Genomic DNA, 21,560 nt, shown 5'->3' on the forward strand with positions numbered 1-21,560 from the left:
GATGACCCTGACTCTCTCGTTTTTGACCTAGAATTGGCTATCCAGGAGGACTTCCAGTGAATGCTTTTGACCAAGTCACTTACTGTCCTATCAGGAGCATTCCCAATGTTGTTATTAGGTCTTGAAAACATTTTTTTAAAAACACTGGTTGCAAATAATTCCATCATGGGCTGTAGCAAGGACTGGTATGAAATGCAAACCAATCACGTGAGCTCTCCGGGCTCCACTTTGGTGAAAGACTGGGTGGGGAAGGGAGGGAGCTTTAGCAAACCTCGTGTAATCTGGCATCTCCATCAGACTTGCTTTCTACATCCTTGATCTTGGAAGACACTCCCTTGTGGCCTGGTTTGCCTCTGCTGATTTAACTCCACTGTTGTGAGGTGGTGAACACCCTGTCAGTGGTGGTATTCAAGGAGAGACCATGGCTTCTGCGAAGGGAAGTCCTGCGACGGGTGAGATTGAAATAGATACCTTGCTGTCTGGTTTCTTGGCCAAAAGGAAAGGCCAGCTGTGGGTGCAGGTGCAGCTGGGTGTGTGCTGGGGGGAGACGGGAGTGTCTGTTGGTTTTCCGAATGGCTGAAGGACTTCCCTGCGTCACCTTCTAGTATCTGAAGGTGGAGGATGCAGAATTAGTCATATTCGTATCCATACCTTTGCCCTTAGATATGTGCTCTTGAGGTCAAAGCCTTCTGATGCCTGCCTGTATCCCTGGGGTTCACCACAGGACCCAGCAGGAAATGGTGGCCACCCCAGTAAAATTCTGAGCTGATTTACTCTGTGTGGCTCCAAAGAGCAAGGCCAGGAAGCGGGGTGGGATTGTTGGGAGGCAGATTTGATGTGAAGGAGGAATCCTTTCTGACTGCAGTTGAAGACTGCAGCAGGCTTGGTGTGGGTGGGGATAGAGCCCCCCATCACTGGGAGTAGGTGAGCAGGAGCGTAGTAGGAGGTGAAACTAGGAGATTGATTGCTGGGGGCTAACTCTAGCAAAGAGAGTTGACAGTCCCCTCACCCAGTCCTAAATCATACCATGTGACTATCACTCTCATGCCTCCCCCCCCCCCAATTCTTTATAGCATCCCCCTCCCCTACACCACTTCCCCACCTGCACAAATACTGTCTGTGCTACCGAGGGCTCTTCTGGGCTGGGAAAGGAAGGATAAGAGTAATATTTTATTAGCCAGCTGGGTGACTCAGTGGCCAATGTGGAAATCCTGCCCCACCCCCATCCTCCCGCCCCTGAATTCAGCATCAAGTATTTGAGTCATAACATCATGGCTCTCTGTTAGCGTGGATCTGGCGCAGCCCTCGCTTTGCAGATGGGACACTGAGGGCTCCAGAGAGAAGGGACTGGACCAGGGTTAGAACCCAGAGCTGTCTCCCAGTCACTGGCCGCCTTAAACCAAGGAAGTGTGGTGCGGCCTTGAAGGGCTGCACGTAAGGCTCTGGCCCTGCAGGCGCTCGTTTCTTAGGTGAGTGAAGGTTGTTCCCCGCCGCCGATGCGTGTGGCAGATCACCCCTTCCCAAGCTTTATAAGGAAACTCCCCCAACTTACCCTGAGGGTTAGAGACCCCACGAGCCCCAGAGCTCTGAGGCCAAGGGAACAGCCACTTCCCCCTTATCATGCTTCAAACCTTCCAAACTCCTCCTTGTGGCTACGAGCAGCCCCTAACAGCCTCTCCTACCGTGTCCTGCTCCAAGGCTGCCAGGGCTTTTCCCGGTGCCCTAGGATTCCCACCCACTGGGTCCCAGCTCAGGGCCTTTGCATGTGCTGCCCTCTGCCCAGGTCTCCGTATGACTGGCTTCCAACCACTGTCTCCTCTCAGAGGCCTTTTCTGACCATGCCACCTGGAGAGCCACCCCCGAGCTGCCCGTCGTATTTAATCCGTTATAGCCCTTCTCATTACCTAGATTCTCGTGTGTCCTTAGCAGTTTAGGGGATTGCCAGAAGCATGTCAGCCCCTGTCCATCTCTCTCACGGTTGGTCCCCGGCATCTTGCACAGTGCCTGACATGTAGTAGACGCTCAGTAAATATTTGTGGAATGAATGAATCATCAATGGGACCTCAGCCCTCCTGAGCGCTGCTCCTTCCTCTTGGCAGGAAGCCCAGCTTTTGGCTTGGGTACGACCCCGCAGGCTCCTCGGGGCCCACCTGTGCTGGCTGCTGGGCCTGCAGCTCTTCCTGTCCTGGAGACACCACCGTCTCCCCAGGAGCTGGCTCCAGGGCTGAGTGCCTGGTGGCCCCCTCATCATTTCCAGGGTGTAGTAGCCCGAGAGCCAGGATTCCAGCCCAGGCTTCGCTCAAGGACACGGCTGAGTGGTTCACTTCCCCTCCGGGACTCTCACTTCCCCCAGATAGAAAATAGGATTCAAAACCTCAAGTTCTCAAAGATGTGAAGCTTGGGGTTCCCGTCGTGGCGCAGTGGTTAACGAATCCAACTAGGAACCATGAGGTTGTGGGTTCGATCCCTGGCCTTGCTCAATGAGTTAAGGATCCGGCGTTGCCATGAGCTATGGTGTAGGTTGCAGACGCGGCTCGGATCTGGCGTTGCTGCGGCTCTGGCGTAGGCCGGTGGCTACAGCTCCAATTCGACCCCTAGCCTGGGAACCTCCAAATGCTGCGGGAGCGGCCCAAGAAATGGCAAAAAGACAAAAAAAAAAAAAAAAAAAAAAAAAAAAAAAGATGTGAAGCTTTAGGTTAATGTGAACGGAAAGTGCTTTGCAAACTAACCTGCGACGCGTTATTCATTTTGTGTGACACATGCGCAGGCCCCCGGTACCACGGAGAGTGGCAGGCTCTGCTCTGGGGCATCGAAGAAGGCTTCCTCGCAGTGGGGACCCCGGTGTGGGCCCATCGGTTTACTCCTGAAGCTCCTCTGTGTGTCAGACTCTGCGCTGCCATCCGTTGATCCCTGGTCCCTACCTTTTGGGGGAGGGGGCATCCCCAGGCCAGGGCTCGAACCTGTGCCACAGCAGTAACCTGAGCCTCTGCAGTCCTGGTCTCTACCTTTGAGGAAGTGAAGCAAGGGGCGTGTACACAGGATGACAGAGCGCAGCGGTCCACGCGGTGATGGGGACGGAAGCTGGGGCCGCTGTGGAGGCCTGGAGGTGAGGGTGGGGCAGCGAAGTCATCCTGGGGTCAGGGAAGGCTTCCTGGAAGAGGTGACAGTCAATCCAGATATTGAAAGATGAAGAGATGTTGTCAAGACAGACAAAAACAGGAGCTCCCTGGTGGCTCAGCAGCTTAAGAATCCAGCCTTTGTCACTGCCGTGGCTCTGGTTACTGCTGTGGCATGGGTTCAGCTTCTGGCCCAGGAGCTTCCACATGCCAAAGGTGTGGCCAAAAAAAAAATGACAAAAGGATTCAGGTACAAGGACCAGCATAAATGCATAGCGGCATGAGACTTGAATGGGAGGCAAAGTCCAACTGCAGGGCCTCTGGGCTACCAATCTGAGCTGAGGCCCCTGTGTGCTGAGGGACAACAGAGACAGAGGTGCTGGATCTGGGGCGGGGGTGGCTCGCCCCTGCCCTTTGTGGGGGCTGGGGGAGGGCTGATGTGAGAGCTCCTGGGAAAGGAGCCTGGTGCCCTGAGCTTCATGGCCTCGCCCACTTCTGGAGCCTCCTGGGTGTAGACGTGCTGCTGGCAGTTTTGAGGGCCCGGGACTAGGAGTCTCAACCTCCTCATGTATTATGTGGGCAAAAGTGTGCTAAGAGCGTCTGCCCAGGTTATGGGGCAGAACCAAGGAAGCGGAACGCCTATACGCTTTGGGCACATCGACAGTCAAACGGATTCAGAGGCTCACGCTGCATCTGCTTTGCACGTGACCTTGGGCAAGACCCTGCCCTCCTGGTTCTCTGCCTCCTTTCCTATACAGTGAGGGGGGCTTCATTCCAGCTGTGGGGCCCTGGGAGTAAACCTCCTCCTCACGCTTGTCCTCAGCTTGTCCTTGTGAAAATGGGCTCAGGTCCTGTCGGGGCCCGGGTAAGTGCCCCATGAGGGGACCCAGCTCCCCCATACTTGCTCGTGTCTTGTGATGAGAGCCTATTTTGAGGACTCCTTGGTGGTGAGAAATTGGTAAGTTGACGGTGTTGCCATGGCAACCCCTCCCACATCAGTAGCTTTTTTTTTTTCTTTTTTTTTAATGTATCAGAAGCTAGGGGTGGAGAAAGCAGGCCATTGGGGTCCTCGGCAGTCACCTCCAGGGTCCCAGCTGCAGTTGCAAAGTCTCGGGAACACGGCATCTTAAGAGCCCCACCTCCCTGACCTCACTCCCAGGACTCTACCCTACTTCATGGAACCCAAACGCTTGACCAGGCCCCTGGCGTTGCCCAAGGAGGGGCTCTTAGTCTCTCTAGGGGGATCCACTATGGATAACCTTTCATGAGTAGATTCTAGCAGAGCGCAGAAGGCCCAAGTTGTCAGGACCTCAGATTTCAGCTGTTCCATCCCACACCCTGAACTGCGTGCTGGTGGGGAAACGGAGACCTAGAGAGGGGAGGCGGAGGCCCAAGGTCCCAGCATATCTGTGGACACTCGGGACACCTGATTCCTGCCAGGATGCTCTGCGGGAGGCTCTGAGGACCGCCCGAGGAACCCACTGAGCCCTGCAAGGTCCCGACAGCCAAGCCAGCGGTGTGGAGCTTCCCAGCACACCCACCACAGCTGTGTGCTGGCCTCCCAGGGGTTTGGCCTCCTCTTGGGTCACATGTCCCAGTGGACCCTGCTTTAAGGACCCTCATGTGCTTTAAGTGGGCCTGCGTCACGGACACCTAACCCTTAAAGGGGAGAGAACTCACCAGTGTGTTGGGACCAGGGGAATGGCTGGCTAGTTGCCTCGGGGCCCTTAGGCACTGTCTGAAGCTGGTGGAGGGTTGGGAGGGTGGGTAGCGGTCTTCTCAGCCTCCGGGGCTGAGCCCAGGACTCCTGGGCCCGATTGCCAGGCCTCCGCGTCGCCCGCTGCCCTTTCTCTCCTGGACTCCCCACTCACACGGTCGCTGTGCTCCTGCCGGGTTGAACTACTTGCAGTTAATTCCTCAAACTTGCGCCCTCTCTCCCTTCCAGGCCTTTGCCATGCCACATCCCCCTTGTCAGCCTGGCAGACTTACTCATCCTTCCTCTCTCACCTGACCCATCCCTCAGAACATCCTGCAGGCCCACTGGGGGCCCCTCAGGGATTCCCCGGCCCTGACTTCGCCTCTGTGCCCAGCTGTTCACAGCCCTGTCTCCCCAGCTGTAGCTGAGGCAGGCAGCTCAGCCCCCCACAACAGCCCAGAAAGCAGAGGAGAGGCAGATCTGGCACATCCCACCCCATTGCAGCACCTGGCCTGGCATGTAAACGATACTCAGAAAGTACTTGTTGGAGTTCCCATCCTGGCACAGGGGAAACGAATCTGACGAGGAACCATGAGGTTGTGGGTTCGATCCTTGGTCTCGCTCAGTGGGTCAAGGATCTGGCATTGCTGTGAGCTGTGGTGTAGGTCACAGACACGGCTCAGATCTGAACGTGGCTGTGGCCGTGGCATAGGCTGGCAGGTGTAGCTCTGATTCGACCCCTAGCCTGGGAACCTCCATATGCCATGGGTGCAGCCCTAAAAAGAAAAAAAGAAAAAAAAAAGAAAGAAAGTACTTGTTGAATGAATGTTAATGTTTGGCCTCTCCCCTTCTCTCCTCCTTCTGGAATCTTCCACCATTGCCCCAGCCTTTGAGCATGACCCCTCCAGCTCGAGGATACCTTTTCTCTCCGATTCCCCAGAAAGTTCCATTTGACCCTCTGCCATGGCAGAGGTCAGCCAGCCACGGCCTGGGCTTATCTCTGTCCTTGTCCGGGCCCTGTTTATTCATCGAAGTCCCTCAGCAAACATTGGCCAAGCATCTCCCTGACCCCGTGCTGGGCACAGGGACCCAGAGGAACACATGCATGGTCTTTTCCAGAAGAGCCTGGGTGCAGGCTGAGGTAGGGTGTGAGGAGGGAGGGCAGAAGGCTTCCCCGAGAAAGACTCAGCCAGGAAGGATGAGTTACATCTCTGAGGGGCCAGTGTTCGGTTCCTGGCAGGTGCCCAGTAAACATGAGCCGAATGGCTGAGTCCTCTGGACCTGGGGTGACAGGACTCAAACTGGGGGGATAGGAGGCAGGGCTGAGAGTGTGGGGAGACTTCCTGGAGGGAAAGAGGGTCTGCCTGAGCATGTGGCGGTGCAGAGAGCAGGCACAGCTTCTTGTGCAAGGCTAGCTGGAGCCTGGCCCGGGACCAGGACTCTAAAATCAACAGAGCTGTTGACTGACACACTGTCACACGTGTGGACGCCTGCTGAAAGGTGCTTGAGGGGAGGGGACCTGGAAGAGAGCTGGCCTCTGGCCTTGAGGATGTGGCATCCGTTTGGCACTTGGCCTAGCTTCCTGGACCTCAGAGGGCCATCCAGGGGTCAGCATTTTCATCCTCCTGCCTCTCTGCAAACTGTTTTGTTTTGTTTGCTTTTTAGGACCATACCTGAGACATATGGAAGTTCCCAGGCTAGGGGTCTAATTGGAGCTACCGCTGCTGGCGTACGCCACAGCCACAGCAACACAGGTTTTGAGCCAAGTCTGCAACCTACAGCATAGATCACAGCAACCCCAGATCCTTAACCCACTGAGCGAGGCCAGGGATCGAACCCGAATCCTCATGGAGAGTAGTCGGATTCATTTCTGCTGCACCGCAATGGGAACTCTTCTCTGCAGACTTGAACCCAGCCCTTTGGGCAGAGTGTAGGTCCAGCTGGGTCCGAGTGTGGCATTCGTGGGGACGTGAGTAGGATGACTTCCCCGACTCAAGGAGCCCCTGGAGGCTGTCCACATCTCTGCCACCTCACTGCCATCTTTCTAAGAGATGTGCCAGGCGCCGTTTGTCCCTTTTCCATAAGTTGTTTGGATTCCTGTCAACAATCCTGGATCATGACTAAAGAGGATGCTGAGTCTCAGACAGGGGAAGTGACTTTTTAGGGTCTTACGGCAGAGAAGAGTCAGAACAAGGTTTGAATCCTGAGTCTGCTGACGCCACTGCCTCCACTCCGAGGCAGGACAGGGGTGGTTAGACCCATCAGACAGGAGGGGAAACTGAGGCTCACTTGGTAATTATCCCGCATCCATGCAGGTCTTTACTTTTTATGACGCTCTTGCCTATACATTATTTCATTTACTTCCCACAAGAATCTGGCGAGGTAGGTATTAGCCCACTGTACAGATGAGGAAACTGAGGCTTGCACAGGAAATGACTCACCTGCCACTTGGAGGCCAGGTTCTCCTGGCGCCCAGCCTCCTGTCCTCGGCACCTTCTCCAGGCTGGTGCCCCGTCCCCAGATGCCAGTAGCGACGGAGGGTAGAGGAGGCAGTGCAGGCCGTCCAGAGGCCTGACCCGGGGCATCGTGTGAGCTCCCGCCTCCCGGCGGAGCGAGGCCAGCCTTGCTCAGCACTCCTCTCCCCGGATCAGAGGGGCCACTTGTCCGTGCTTCTGGCTCAGGTCGCCCCAAGTCCCACCTTAGTTTTCTTCCTAGCTCTCATCACTGCCTAACGTCCCAGCCTGCATTGATTGATTGGTTGATTTTTAGTTTTTTATTTTTTGGTCTTTTTGTCTTTTAGGGCCACATCCGTGGCATATGCAGGTTCCCAGGCTAGGGGTCCAATCAAAGCCGTAGCCCCCAGCCTACAGCACAGCTACAGCAACAAGGGATCTGAGCTGCGTCTGTGACCTACACCACAGCTCACAGCAACACCAGATCCTTAACCCGCTGAGCAAGGCCAGGAATCGAACCCAAGTCCTCATGGATGCTAGTCAGGTTCATTAACCGATGAGCCACGATGGGAACTCCTCAGCCTACATTTCCATGGAGCCGTTTCCTCTCTCGGCAGGATTTAAGTCCCCTCCTGGGTGAGACTGGACGTGCTGTGTTCACTGCTGTGTGCCCAGGGCTGGACACCTCACGAGGGCTCTGGGCTTCAAGTCCTCTCCCTGGGTCCACCCGCCCCCTCCAGGAGGCCACGTTCGGCTGCTTGAGCCCTTTCCATTCTCCCTGTGCTCAGCTTCTCTTTCGGGTAAATGCGAACCCCCAGTGCTGGGTCGTTGAGCATTCTGGGTTGGGGCTGACCTCTTCCTCACCCCTGCTAAGTCATCTCTGCTCCAGCAGGTGCCCCCGACCCCGTGCCCACATCCCTCCTCCTCGCCTCCCAGGTCTTGTCTTCCGGGCCCTGCTGAGGCCTCGCTGCCCCCTCCGCCCCCCTACCCGCCTCCTCATAATGCACAACCTCGTGACCACACGCATCTAGAGAAACTTTGTATTTTTGTCTTTTTTTTTTTTTTTTTTTTTCTTTCTTTTGGCCACTCTGCCCCCTAAGGAGCTCCCTGGCCAGGGATCAGATCTGAGCCGCAGTTGCGACCTGAGCCGCAGTTGCGACCTGAGCCGCAGCTGCGGTGAAGCCAGATCCTTAACCCACTGTGCCGGGGCCAGGGATTGAACCTGCGTCCCAGCGCTCCCACGTCACCACCGATCCCATTGAGCCACAGCGGGAACTCTGAAAAACTATGTATTTGCTCATTGATTTCCCTTCCCACTCCGGCCAGTGGCCATCACCTAACAGGTGTCAGTCACCGAACAGGTGCCAAACGGACCTTACAAGCCTTATGTTTTTCATTTAATCTTCCTAACCACCCCAGGAGGCAGGGGTTATTATCCACACTTCACGCTGAGAAACTAAAGCTGAGCGAGGCTGAGGGACTGGCCCAGGTCACAGAGCCACGCCGGGCCAGGGCTGGCCGAGATGCCTTCTCAGGCAGGTGTGAGGGGACACCCAGGAAACCTTGCTTTCATCAGGCCTGGGCGCAGCCTCACTGGTCACTCGGCTATCAGATGTCGGGCAAGGAGGCGTTACGTGCCCGCCTCCACCCCCGACCTGGGCCCTGACCGAGGGGTGTTGGGCTCCGTGGCTGCAGGCGGCCTTAGCTTAGCTCCTGTAGCAGCTTCTCAATCTTTGGTAGCAAGTGATGGGACGGTACGAGGTTGGGGGGTGGGCGAAGGGTCTACCTTCCTACATAGCCAGTCTATAAGCCATGTCCCCCACAAGACTTGGTCCATGGTTTGGGGCAAAGCAGTCAGCCCTTCCTTCCCCAGGGTACGTTCCTGATGCCAGGGTGTGTCTGGACTGGCTTGTGTCGTGGGGACCAGTCTTCAAAAGCCTGGCATCACGGAAGGGGGGAGGGACACAGAGCCCTGAGCCTGCCTTGAATCCACGCCTCCTACACCCTGACCTCAAGCAAGTGGTTTTAACGTCTTCTGGCCTCCCCTTGCCTCAGTTTCCATCTCCGGGAAATGGGGTTGCCCATCCCCGCCTTGTCTCCCTTCCCAGGAATGATGCGGGACAGTGGAGCCTGTGTGGGCGCGGGGGCAGGGCGTCCTCTCTGCATGTAGGAGGGCTGCTCTGGGCCTTTCTGGCAGCTCTGCTCCCTCCACCCCTCGCCCCAAATCTAGGGACAAAGGAGCTGCATCAGACAGACGATGCGATCAGTGATGCTCAGGAATAGCTCTTTGAACTGGCTGTTGGGAACTTTTCTTCCTAGAATGAGTCAAGTTACTCTGTGGCCTGTCTCATCTCCCTTCATCAAAACAAAAACAAAACAAAACAAAAAAACAACCCCCCAAAAACAAAACCACTCTCTGATCTGTAGGAAGTGGGTTCTGTTCTCATCCCAGAGGGAGAAGCTTGTGCTCAGGGAGCATGAGAGAGGCTGATCCCCCGCCCTGTCTCCGAGATCCTCAGTGATGGGGCTGGCGCCCTCCTGCCAGGCAGCTCCGTCTAGGGCATCCGGGCCTTCAGCTGCCTCTGAGACTTATGGGTTTGTCCATTCGTGCAGTAAACCTCTGTGTGTGTCTTCTCTCTCCGGCCTGCCTGGGCTCTGGGCACATGGATGAATCAGGTACCAGTCCTGGCACCCAGGAGACACTGGCCGAGGATGATGGCCAAGGACATGGACACTGGCTGCGGTGGGACTGGTGCTGAGAGGGTGTGCAGGCGTTCACACCCAGGACTTGGGGACAGTCAGGCTGGTTAGGAGATGGTGGCAGTGGTGGCTTCTGGTTGCACCCTTGGCATTCATACCCGTTTCTGCTGAGCCCCTCCCAGCCACAGCCAGGGCAGAGGACACGCTGACAGCCGAGCAGTGAGTGCTGACAATGGCCGGGGATGCCCAGAGGAACCCTCACCTCCCCCTGCGGGGCCGTTGCAGGTGGTGAGACTCTAGGTGGTATCCTCAGAAGGATAGACACCAGAGTCCCCAAAAAGGCTGTAGAATTCATCCTCCCACAACCATTTTAGACATGGGGAAACTGAAGCCCAGAGAGGGGAAGGGACTTGGCCAAGGTGACACGGAAGTCAATACTGCAGTGGGACTGGATCCCCAAGGCCTGCTGGCACTTAACTTATTGCACAAGATGCCTGCTTCTGGCCTGCCCCACTGGGGGAAACAGGTCATTCCTGTTCTCCTGTCCCCTCCCAGCCTGTCCCCACCTTCCTTTGGGGAGAAGAGAGAAGGAACTTGGGGGGACCTGCAGCAGGATAGAATGCAGGCCTAGAAGCTCAGCCTGAATTGAGTCCAACTCCCTACTCTGGCCGAGTAGCCTTGGCCATGTCACTTCCTTGTGTCTTGATCTCCACAAAAATGGCATGAATGGCACCAAACTCACAGGGCTGGGGAGGAACCTTAGGGCCTATGGAGGCCCCAGAGCTGCATGGGGCCTCGTGGGTGCCTACCTATCACCCAGCTCTGCAGGGAGAGAGCCAGGCCACTGGGAACCTGGACGTGGGTCAGACTCAGGCCCTTGGGCAGCTGTCAGTGTGGTGGGAGAGTGGACTTGGAATCAGCCTTGATTCAAGGTGCGGGGCTGTGGGAGCCCAGCGGGAAGACTGCATTCTTCTCTATTTCTCTGTCCTGCTGGCCTCTCCCAACTTCATGTACCAACAGGTTCTCCCCAAGGCCGTGGAGGGATGGTGGTACGAAGGGCCCTGATGTTCCATGCTTGCATGGGCCTTAGAATCCCAAAGACGTCCCTTAGCTTCTCCAAAGACACCTGTCCCCAAAAACTCACCCGACCTGGGTTTTGAAGGATGCGCTGCCTCCTTTCACTATCAGGGAGTCATCAAGTGGGCGAGGCAGGGGAGCAATGGCTGGATATTTCTTAGGTCCACAGGGGGCTTCCAATGGGGCTGGGGTTCCGTGTCATGTTCAGGCCAGCTCCCAGGGCCGGGCTCTGTGGTCAGCCAGGTCGGGATGGTCTTGCCAGGAGGCGGCTGAGGGGGCCCAGGCCCGGGGGCTGCAGAGTGGCAGCACCCTCCCAGCCTCTCCCCCAGAGATCCCCTCGCTGCCACCCACAGGCACACCTGGCAGCCCTCAGTGGACTTTGCTTTTTCCTCCTGTTGCCGAGCGGGGTGTGACCATAGTTGGGACCAGGCAGGGAGAACAGATGAGGGAGTGTGGGGAAAGCCTGGCTCTGGCCAACCTGCCATGGGGCTTGTGCCAACCCTCAGGCTTCTTCTTCTGTCTGGTTAAGAGGGGGAGGGTTGAGCAAGGCAATCTGCCTGTCCCGCACCCTAAGTTTTATCTGATTGTGATAGCCCCATAATCAGCTTGGCAGTCGCGGATCTGGCTTAGGAAACAAGGAAGAATTTTCCAGCGGTTTCAATGGGGAATCTGTCACCAATGTGTAATTACCATGTGGGCGTGTCTCCCACACACACCCAGCGCAGAAGAGCTGCATGGACCATGTGTGACCAGTGGGTTGGCGCGGACCCAGGGCAGGGGCTGGACAGCGAGCCCTTTCCGTAAGCTGGCCTCAGGGTCCTGTTTGCAGCAGGAAGCGGTCGAGTGAGATGCCCTTCCCTCCAGTGCCCCTTCTCCCTGCTCAGGAGCAGGGACAGGCCCCCAGCTCCTCCCTGCACACCCCCCACCACCCTGAACTTTGGCTGCAGTGACTTATTAAAATGCAGATTTGGGTTTGGTAGATCCAGGCTGCGGCTCTGCATTTCTAAATAGCTCCTCGACCCAACTCACTGTAGGACTGTGCTAGGGTATATTATATCCTCTCTCCAACCGGGCACCCAGCCTGCCCCGGAGCTGTGGCAGAGGCCCGCTACCATGGCCCCTGCCACCCCCCTGCACTGCGCAGGAGGCAAAGCCAGCAGCTAGGGGATGGCTGGGCAGGATTGGGGGTTGAGTGCTTGGCCTCACTTCTGTCCCCCATGTACTCACCCAGTACACTCTCCCCACTTCTGAGCACAGGCCACCCTTGCACCTGCTGTGTTCCACGGGCAGAGCCCTTTGTACTTGGTACCTGCCGTGCCCTGACCTATGCCTGTGGAGTGTCAGCTGCTACTGGGCACCCTCTATGTGCCATGCCCCGGGGGCTCTGGCGGTGTGCCCTCAAGGTCTTGCCTGCAGTCACATAATGAGTGGAACCCAGGCTTCCCCTCTTCAGCCACCCCAAGCCCCCTCGCTCGGCTCCATTAGACCAGGTGGGGGGGTCAGGGCTGATGTGTTGGCCTTGATGCCCAGCGTGATTGACATATCTCCCGAAAGTCAAAGGAATCCTTAACGTTCAGCAGATGTGGGGGGTCCCTTTCTAAACTTGCAGTGACCTTTATTGTTCTACAGATTTTGAGAGAATACAAGGGCTTGAGCATAAGCTCCTAAGCCCCTCTCCTTCCCACTTCCGCAGTGGGCCAGGGGAAAAGGTCACGAGACCCTCAAGGACCAGCTTGTGACGCAGCAGGGGGCCTTGCAGAGTGGACAGTGTGAAGGGCTGTTTGGCCAGCACATCACAGGCACTCGGTGAAGACACGCTGAGCAAAGGCTTGTGGAGGGGGCTGGGCAGACTGGGGGTTTGAAGGCACGCCCTCCTTTGGTCCAGCCTCCCTGCTCCTGCTCTTGTCCAGGGCGGCCTCTCCTGCCATCACCAGGCTTTCTGGTCCCTCTGCCCATCGGCCGCTGGCGTCCAGGGCGACATCCTGGGGGCACAAGCCTAGATCCAGCTAAGTGCACCATCTTGTCCTAACTTCCAGGCTTGGCGCTTGCTTGGTAGTGAACCGAATGAGAGCCTTCCGTGTCCTGGGCTGCCCGCAGCTCCCTGGCCGCTGGGTCCTTTGGGGGAGTCAGGGTTCCTGCCTGGTTCCTCCCTGGGCCCCAAGCTCTGGGCACTGAGACGAAGTCGAAAGTGCGAATCCCTCTGAAGGGGGTGTGGGGGGTGTCTGGGGACTCAGGTCCTGGGGGAAGGGCACCAGCCCGGAAGATAAAGGGGTGGGGGCGGGTCAGGGATGGGGGTGCTCAAAGAACACCTGGAGGAAGAAAACAGTGCAAACTGGATGTTGACCCCTGTCCTTGGCCTCACAGACACAGAGAGCAAAGATTAAATATTTGTCCTGGGTCCAGATAAAGGATGAAGAGAGGCATTTGATTGGGGTGGAGGGGAAGGAAGATGCATGGCAGCTGACGAGCCTCCCCCAGCCTCCTCGGAGGCCCTGTTTGAGGGGACATCCCTCCTGCTGGGTATATGCAGAAACTGGGCCAGGGAGTTCCCGTTGTGGCACAGCGGAAACAAATCCGACTAGGAACCATGAGGACCCAGGTTCGATCCCTGGCCTCACTCAGTGGGTCCGTGATCTGACGTTGCCGTGAACTGTGGTGTAGGTTGCAGATGTGGCTTGGGTCCCGCGTTGCTGTAGGCCGGCACCTGTAGCTCTGATCTGATCCCAAACCTGGGAACTTCCATATGCCATGGGTGCAGCCCTAAAAAGCAAAAAGAAAGAAACAAACAAACAAACTGGGCCACAGGGCAGCGAAGCATGTGAACAGCCCGGAATTAGCTGTTGCGTGGCAGGCAGGTCTGGGAGGCAAGCCCAAGGCAGTCTGATTTTGTGGCCCTTGCTCCCTCACACCGAGGAAGGCGCCTGTGGGAGGTGGGTTGCTGCTGGGGACTCTGAGGCTGGAGGGAGGGGTGGCGACGGCTCTGACATCTCCCCTCTGTCGCAGGCACCGGCTCCAGCATCCTCTCGGCCCTGCAGGACCTCTCCGCCATCACCTGGCTCAATAGGTCCAAGGTAGAAAAGCAGCTACAGGTCATCTCCGTGCTGCAGTGGGTCCTGTCTTTCCTCGTGCTGGGTAAGCGGGGGCTCGGAGGGCCAGGGCGACCGCAGGCAGGGGCCACCACCCAGTAGAGGCCGGAGGGGCGAGGGGTAAAAGCATCGTCCCGCTTCTCACTGTTTGGTCCCTGATCAAGTGCCCTACCCCAGGCGCGCATGAGAACTTGGGGGCGTCCCTGGCAGGTGGCGGTACGGTCCCCACTTTACAGATAGAAAGCCCAGGTCTCAGAGAAGGTGAGTAATGCATCCAGAGTCACGCAGATTGGAGTCCAGGTCCACAGCCCCCGCCGAAAGCCTCTGCTTTTCCGACGTGCCACCCTGCCTACCATCCAAATTGGCCAGCAGGTGTGTTGCTTCACCTGAGGATGATGTGATCCTGGGACTGGGTCCTGACTCTGCCACATCACGGCTTCCCAAGCTCCTGAGAGTCAGTGTCCTCACTTTGCATGCGAGGAAAAGGCTGCCTAAGGTGGTTCTGGGGATCGAAGAGAAGGAGGGAGGGCACATAGCCCAGGGCCTGGGCGTGCTGGGAACCCCCATATATGGGAGCTGCTGTTGGGAGGTGCCATCAGAGCCCCCTCCCAGACCCCAGCCACCCTCCATGGAATGGTCCCCAGCTGCTCCCCACGGCCCATCCCAGGCTCCTCCCTCCTCGCTCATCATCTCCCATGCCAGTGCATTGGTTGCTGCTTCTGCCGGTCCAGGTGGCTGCCCCCAACCCCTGGGTTGCCATCCTGGCCAGAGTCAGGACACCGCCGGTTGTCCGGGAGGAAAGGGCTCCTGTCTGGGCCCCAGGGTCCTCCGCATAGTAAGTGGCTTCCCCCGCACCCGTCAGGGCAGATGCACCTGCTACAGAGCATCAGGAGTACGTTCCAGGGCCTGTGCGTCCGTCCCTCCAGCTGCCCGCTCTTCTGGATCATCCAGCTGATGGGATCCCTGGGAGTTCGGTGTCAGTGCCGAGCTGGGTGCCCCCGTGGGCCTGGGGCCTCTGAGACCGTGTTTCCAGGACAGCTGCTGCCGCGCCACCTTCCCTCGGCGGGCGGAAGGGTGGGACAGGCGTGCTGTTTATCAAGGCCCATCGGTGACCAGGCCCTCGCTGCGTCTTCCCTTGACTTCCCGCCTCACAGGTGAGGAAGTGGAGACCTGCGGAGGCTCAGTGACTCCCTGAGATCGCGAAAGCGCATTAAATGGCACAGTTAAGAAGTAAGCAGGAGCCCAGCGCACTCAGCTGGGAGTCTGGAATTAGCGGGCCTGGTCTGAAATAGCCCGTGTTCACCTGGAGGCCCAAGAGTGAGCTTCAGCAGGGGCTTCGTGCACCCTAAAAATTAGGTGCAAAATTTTATATGAAAGTATGTGCACATTTTTCGGGGGGCGGGGGGTGAAGGGCAAGTGCTGTCCCAAGATTTCCACGGAGGCGTTTGGTCTCGACACGATAAACATGGGTCTGGGGAACGGAGCGAATTAAACCGGCTCTCTCGGGGCTCCAACCCCCACTTTGGCCTGCATTTGAATGTTTTAGAATCCCGGAGTAGAGAGAGCAGTATAACCAACCCCCGCCCCCCCATTTTCAGATAGGAAGCAGGGGCCCAGTGGGGGCAGAGCCCAGAATCACATGAAAAGGAGGGCCTGGGACCAGAGCAAGACCCTGTGAACTCCAGCCTCCAGGCCCCTGCCTAATGGCCCGCCCCCTCATCCCTGCTTGTCCCTGGAAGCCACCACTATCTCGCTGTCTTAGTGGGTCAGAGCTTGGCTGATGGGGAGCTGAGCAGCACCAACCCACATAGCACCAGGCAGGGACTGGCCCTGAGCTGTAGGTTAATGATCAATCAAGCCCAGCCACAACCCAGAAACCGGCCTGGTATCTTCCCAACACCCTTGTGTAGGTGGGAACCAGGCTTGGTTGGGCGGGCAGGTCTGCTCGGCTGCTGCTAATGATTGCCCTGAGCAGCCCCAGCCACTCCCTCCTGCTGCCACCCAAACCTACTGGTAGTGGCTCGCCTGGTGTTGCAAAGGCTGCGGTGGCCCCCTCAGCCTACCACCGGAACAGAGTGACTCGCCAGCATGTCTGTTGCACAGGTCTCTCTGGCTTTCTGGCAAAAGCTGTAGTCCTTTCTCAGAGTTTTTAAACGTGTGATACAAAGTACATTAGATCTCAAAGGACGCCAGTGACATTAAAATATAAATAGGCACACATTAAGAAATCGAATTAGGGAGTTCCCATTGTGGCACAGCAGAAACGAATCCGGCTAGGAACCATGAGGTTGCAGGTTCCATCCCTGGCCTCGCTCAGTGGGTTAAGGATCCGATTTTGCCGCGAGCTGTGGTATAGGTTGCAGACACGGCTCGGATCCCAAGTTGCTGTGGCTCTGGCTTAGGCCGGCGGCTATAGCTCCCATTAGACCCCTAGCCTGGGAACCTCCATCAGCCGTGGGTATAGCCCTAGAAAAGCAAAAAAAAAAAAAAAAAAAAATCTAGCTGCAGGCATAATCATTACTATAATTCTCTCCAGTAGTGACGAGAATAAGTGATTTTTCAAGATATCCTCAACTGCTACGAATGTGATGTGGCAACCCCTTTATTTTCTATTGGCATCACTGCCAACAGGTGCTGCTGAGACTACCGTGGTACATTCGAAAATGGAGCAAACATTAAATTTCCATTAGAGATGGGTGAAAATTAAGATTTCTTTTTTTTTTCTTTCTTTTTTTTTGGTGGGGGGCTGCAGCATGTAGCAGCTTGATGTGGGATCTTAGTTCCCAGACCAGGGATTGAACCTGGGCCGCAGTGGTCAGAGTGCCACATCCTAACCACTAGACTACCGGGGAACTCCCGGGATGTTGTTTCTTTGTTTTCCCCGTCCAAGTCCACGGATCTCCAGATTGGACACCGATGTGTGTGTTAGGTCCTCTTCACACATTATCTCATGTCATCTTCCCATCACCCTGTTGGAAATCGAGGCTCGCGGGGGCGCTGTGGCCAGTGAGCGGCCGGGCCCCAGCTTCATGGAAGAGCCCCGCCATCCTCTTCCTGGGACCCGCTGCCGCCTCCCTGCCACTGCTCGGCCACGGGCCGCCCTGCTCACGGGCTTTGGGGAGCAGAGCTCTGAATCATGAACCTGACCTTGATGTGTGGGGAGGGGTGGTCGTGAAGGTGGCCTGAGCTTTCCACACGTGGAGCCAGATAGTGTTTCCATCTCGTGGCCCCAGAGGGGTCGGGCCGGTTCCTGCTACGGCCCCCCGACCTACAAGGCATAGAGTGAGGAGCCCATTGTTCAGAGGACAGGGATTAGATCTGAGAAACGCACGTGGTTTGGTGGCTTTCGTTCATTTTTGCTCAATAAGTCTTTCCTGCGTTGGTTGCTGGAGCTGGAAAAGTTCATCTGACCTGGTCCAGCTCCCAGGGAGCTCAGGGGCTGCCGGGCAGTGTCTAATGGGGAGGCAGACACGATGAGAAAGATGGTCAGAACTGTAGGCACACAGGGGTCGTGGGAGCGGGCTCCCGCCGAGAACTAGAACTTAGTCTCCGGACCCTCCATCTGTCCTGTGTAGCTCCCTCCAGGCTGCCCTAGAGCGGAGAGTGACTCCCACCTTCCCAGAGAGCACAGACGCCTAGGCAGTGGGGCCCGGGGTTGAGTCCCCCTGGGCCCACTCCCTCCCCCCCCCCCCCCCCCCGAGCAGAGTTAGGGGTTTGCTGGCAGCGAGGTTCTAGACTGCTGAGGCCCTAGCCTGAACCTCAGGGCCCTGCCCAGGCCCACCTGGAACACCCACCTAGCCTCTGAAGCTGCTTGAATACCTGTGGAGTCTAGGGGGCTAGAGGGACCCCTTTCTAGGTGAAGAACAGGGACCAGGGACAAACTGCTCAAGCGTGTGAGTGACTTTGGAAGCGGCCTTAACTTAGACAGAACCATTCACCAAGCTGCGTCAAGGACTTCACAGTCTGCCTGTAACAGGGTTTTGTGGGCTGCAGGTGCTTCCCTAGAGACACGTGTTCCCTGTCTGTGACGTCACACTCCTAAGCTGGGCCTGAAGAACTGGCCGCCTGGCCACCCTGTGTTCACTGCCCCTGCCAGGATGGGTGGAGCCCTTTTAGATGCCCTGGAGAGAGGCTAGCTCAGAAGCTTAGAAGAGGACCGGATGGCGGAAGACGAGGGACCACCGTTTTCCTGCCCTCAGCCTCCTGGGTGGCCCTCCCGTCTCCCGCTGGAAACCAGAGGAGCCTGAGCACCGTGGGAAGAGGGAGTGGAATCCAGAGCCAGGCAGCCCTAGAGCGCCCGTGACCCTACAGTGCCCAGCAGCGGGTGGCCCGCAGCGGGGTGGGCTTCCTTGCCTGGGCAGTGGAGGGAGGCCCTGCTTCTACCAAGCCCAATTCCCTGCGCCCTGGGGTCCCGTGCTAAGCGACAAGGGCAAAGGCGATGTGGTCCCCTAGTGTGGAGGATGCAGAGGTGAGAGGTTGGGCTGGGAGGATAGTAGGATGCTGGGGCACGTGAAGTCCTTGAAGAGATGAGGTCTGAGCTTGGCCTTGAAGGCTTGGGAGAAATCGGAAGGAGAGAAGCCCTGATGAGGCCTTTCTCAGCCAGGTTATTCACCCCTACGGCCAGCAGGCCCGGAACAGAGCGGCCACGGGAAGCTGGCCCCGGAGAGCCTCCCAGGGTCCTGCTTGGGGCTTTGAGAGAGGGGCTGCTGGGCTCTGGGCTTTGGCCTGGGACTGCCTGCTAGAAGGGGGCCAGCCCCCCTCCTGGGGCAGGAATCCACTCTCCCAGGTCCCTCCAGGGGCAGTCTGGGCTACTCATTTTTGGTGGATTTCTAAAGCCTGATGCAATGTGTGGACTTAATAGTTTGAATCCTGAGTTTGAATCCTGGCTCTGCCTCTGTCTTGCTGGGTGACCTTCGGCAAGTTCCCTCCCCATAGAGCCTCAGTGTTCTCACCTCTAAAGTGGGGTATAGGGGTTCCCATTGTGGCTCAGTGGAAACGAATCTGACTAGTATCCATAAGGATGTAGGTTTGATCCCTGGCCTCGCTCAGTGGGTTAAGGACCCAGCATTGCCCTGAGCTGTGGTGTGGGTCGCAGATGCATCTCGGATCTGGCGTTGCTGTGGCTGTGGTGTAGGCTGGCGGCTATAGCTCTGATTGGACCCCTAGCCTGGGAACCTCTATATGCTGCAGGTGCAGCCCTAAAAAGATAAAAAACAAAAAACACAAAGCATAAAAATAAAGTGGGGTAGAAGTCACCCTGCCTCGCACTTGAGAGAGTGTCTCTGCCAAGTCCTGAGTCATAAAAGCACTTGGTAGGTACCTGCCCCCTTCGTCCACAGTAACTCTGCTGGGCACTCAGGTGGGGAGACCATGCCAGGGGGGCAGATAGGACAGCTCCAAGGACAGCTGTTCCAGAAAACACAGAGCCCACGTGCCCCTCAATCCCGGGACAGCCCATCAGAGTCTAGAAGATGAGGCCTGCGTCCCCGGGGGGGCCTGCGCCTCCCCGCACTGGGCTGCAGGCCCCCTCTGCCCAGAGCCTCGGCTGTGCCTAGCTTGGCGCGACAGCAAACACTCACTCAGTCCTTCGGTGAACCTCTGCCCAGGGCAGGGGGCTGAAGCCCAGCCAGGGAGGCTGACCGCCCCCCCGCCTCCCCCCAGGAGTGGCCTGCAGCGTCATCCTGGTGTACCTGATCTGCACCGACTGCTGGCTCATCACCGCGCTCTACTTCACTTGGCTGGCGTTTGACTGGAACACGCCCAAGAAAGGTAAGAGGGTGCCCCACCCCCGCGCCCTTGGGGCACTCCCTCCCCGCTCCCGCGAGCTGAAGTTCCTGAAGTTCCTCGTGGCTTGGCACCTGCTATGTGAGAAGAAGCTTTGGGATGAGCCGGGATGTGGTTTTGGATGGGGCGAAAAGTGCCTCAAAGGCCACTATCCTGATCCTCTTGGGAGCTCACGCTCAATCCAGGGCCCCGTAAGGTGAAGAAGTGAACGTGGGAAAGGACCCAGGGTGGGGGGAGGGGGCAGGATGCTGCACAGGGTGCTGGCCACCCAGCTCAGGGGTTCGTGCTGGCTCCGCCTAGATGCCATCCTCCCCCATGCCTACTCCTTCCCAACACTGTATTCTGTTCCCTGGAAGGTGGCCGGAGGTCACAGTGGGTCCGAAACTGGGCTGTTTGGCGCTACTTTCGAGACTACTTTCCCATCCAGGTAAAGACGCACGGGGGTTGTCTTGAAAGGGTGGGAATGGATGGGAAACCTGAAGTCAAGCCTTGATCTGCCCATCCGCAGTGACCACATGTGTGGAGTCAAACCATGTGACATCTCCCACTATGAGCCTCTGTCGCCATTCTGCCCAGTTTATGCAGGATGTGCGGCAATTTGGGGTACAGATAGTGCCGTACCAGGTAAAAAAGAAGAGTCACGACTCGGGGAAAACAGTACTAGTCTTTCATCCATAAAGGTCAACAGAATTGCAGTGGTTGCATTTCAGGGCACCTCTGAGCTTCCTGGCAGCCAAGGCAAAAAGGGAAATATGATCATTATTGGTCCTCATTTTGGGAAGGAAAGAAACCTGTTAGTTCCTTGGGGAAACTAGTTCTAGGCTTTGGATCTAAACGCTGTTTCGGACCCTGAGATCCTGAGCGATGTAAGGAGCCGGTATAACGTTCGGTGAACATTAAAGGCGTAACTTAAAATGGAAGTGACTTAGCAAGAGCAATAAGGTAGTCCAAGTTCATCTGGCCTGAACCAAGGACAGCGATAAGTGTGAGGGGCTTTTTTTTTCCTTCTTTCTTACAGAAATACCACTTTGCTTAGCCAGTTATGGGTGGGTCGCTGGGGGGTCGTGGCCATGGGCATTAGGACCCAGAAAATGTGGGGTGGAGTGAATGACGAGGGAGACCCTAACTGCTGAAGCGCTTGAGGAAGGCTCTGGAGGCTCTGCTCCTAGAACTGTCCTGAGGCTAAGGAGCACAGAAGGGGACGGGAGAGCAGAGACACCTGAGTTGGAGAAGAAGGCTGGGCTGTGGAAGATGAGGAGGAGGTGGAGCAGAGAGGGAGGCTCTCCGTTTGTTGGGAGCCAGCACCTTTGCCCAAGGAGTCTCCGTTAACCCTGCCAGCAGCCTCTAAGACGGGTATTAACTTTATCGCGTTTTTACAGAAAAGGAAACTGAAGGTTGGAGGGTAGCACAGCCGAATGAGGCTAATAGAAAGTTGAGCCAAGATTCCAGTTGCTGTCTTGCCTCAAAAGCTGGGCTCTTCCCCCCACCGCACGCCGCCTCCCTACGCGGCAGAACAGTGAGAAATGAGCTTGGAAGGATCCTCAGGCTTCCCCAGGCTTGGAGGACGGAGGCGGGGAAAGGATTGGCCAATCCTGGGTGGGGCCAGGGTGCAGTCTCCCACATGAAGCTGGTTTAGCCCAAGCTGAAC

At 57.0% G+C, this 21,560-nt stretch overlaps 1 protein-coding gene across 1 annotated transcript in view; it reads left to right on the plus strand.

The window, feature by feature from the left end:
* The window catches only part of DGAT2 (diacylglycerol O-acyltransferase 2), a 33,920-nt gene that overhangs the window by 2,205 nt on the left and 10,155 nt on the right, over positions 1 to 21,560 (plus strand). Inside the window, 3 exon segments of the mRNA NM_001160080.1 lie at positions 14,046 to 14,174; positions 19,790 to 19,897; positions 20,269 to 20,339. Of these exon segments, the coding sequence (NP_001153552.1) occupies positions 14,046 to 14,174; positions 19,790 to 19,897; positions 20,269 to 20,339 (308 nt within the window).

The sequence above is a fragment of the Sus scrofa genome, chromosome 9 (genome assembly GCF_000003025.6).
Source record: "Sus scrofa isolate TJ Tabasco breed Duroc chromosome 9, Sscrofa11.1, whole genome shotgun sequence".
Taxonomy (NCBI): domain Eukaryota; kingdom Metazoa; phylum Chordata; class Mammalia; order Artiodactyla; family Suidae; genus Sus; species Sus scrofa.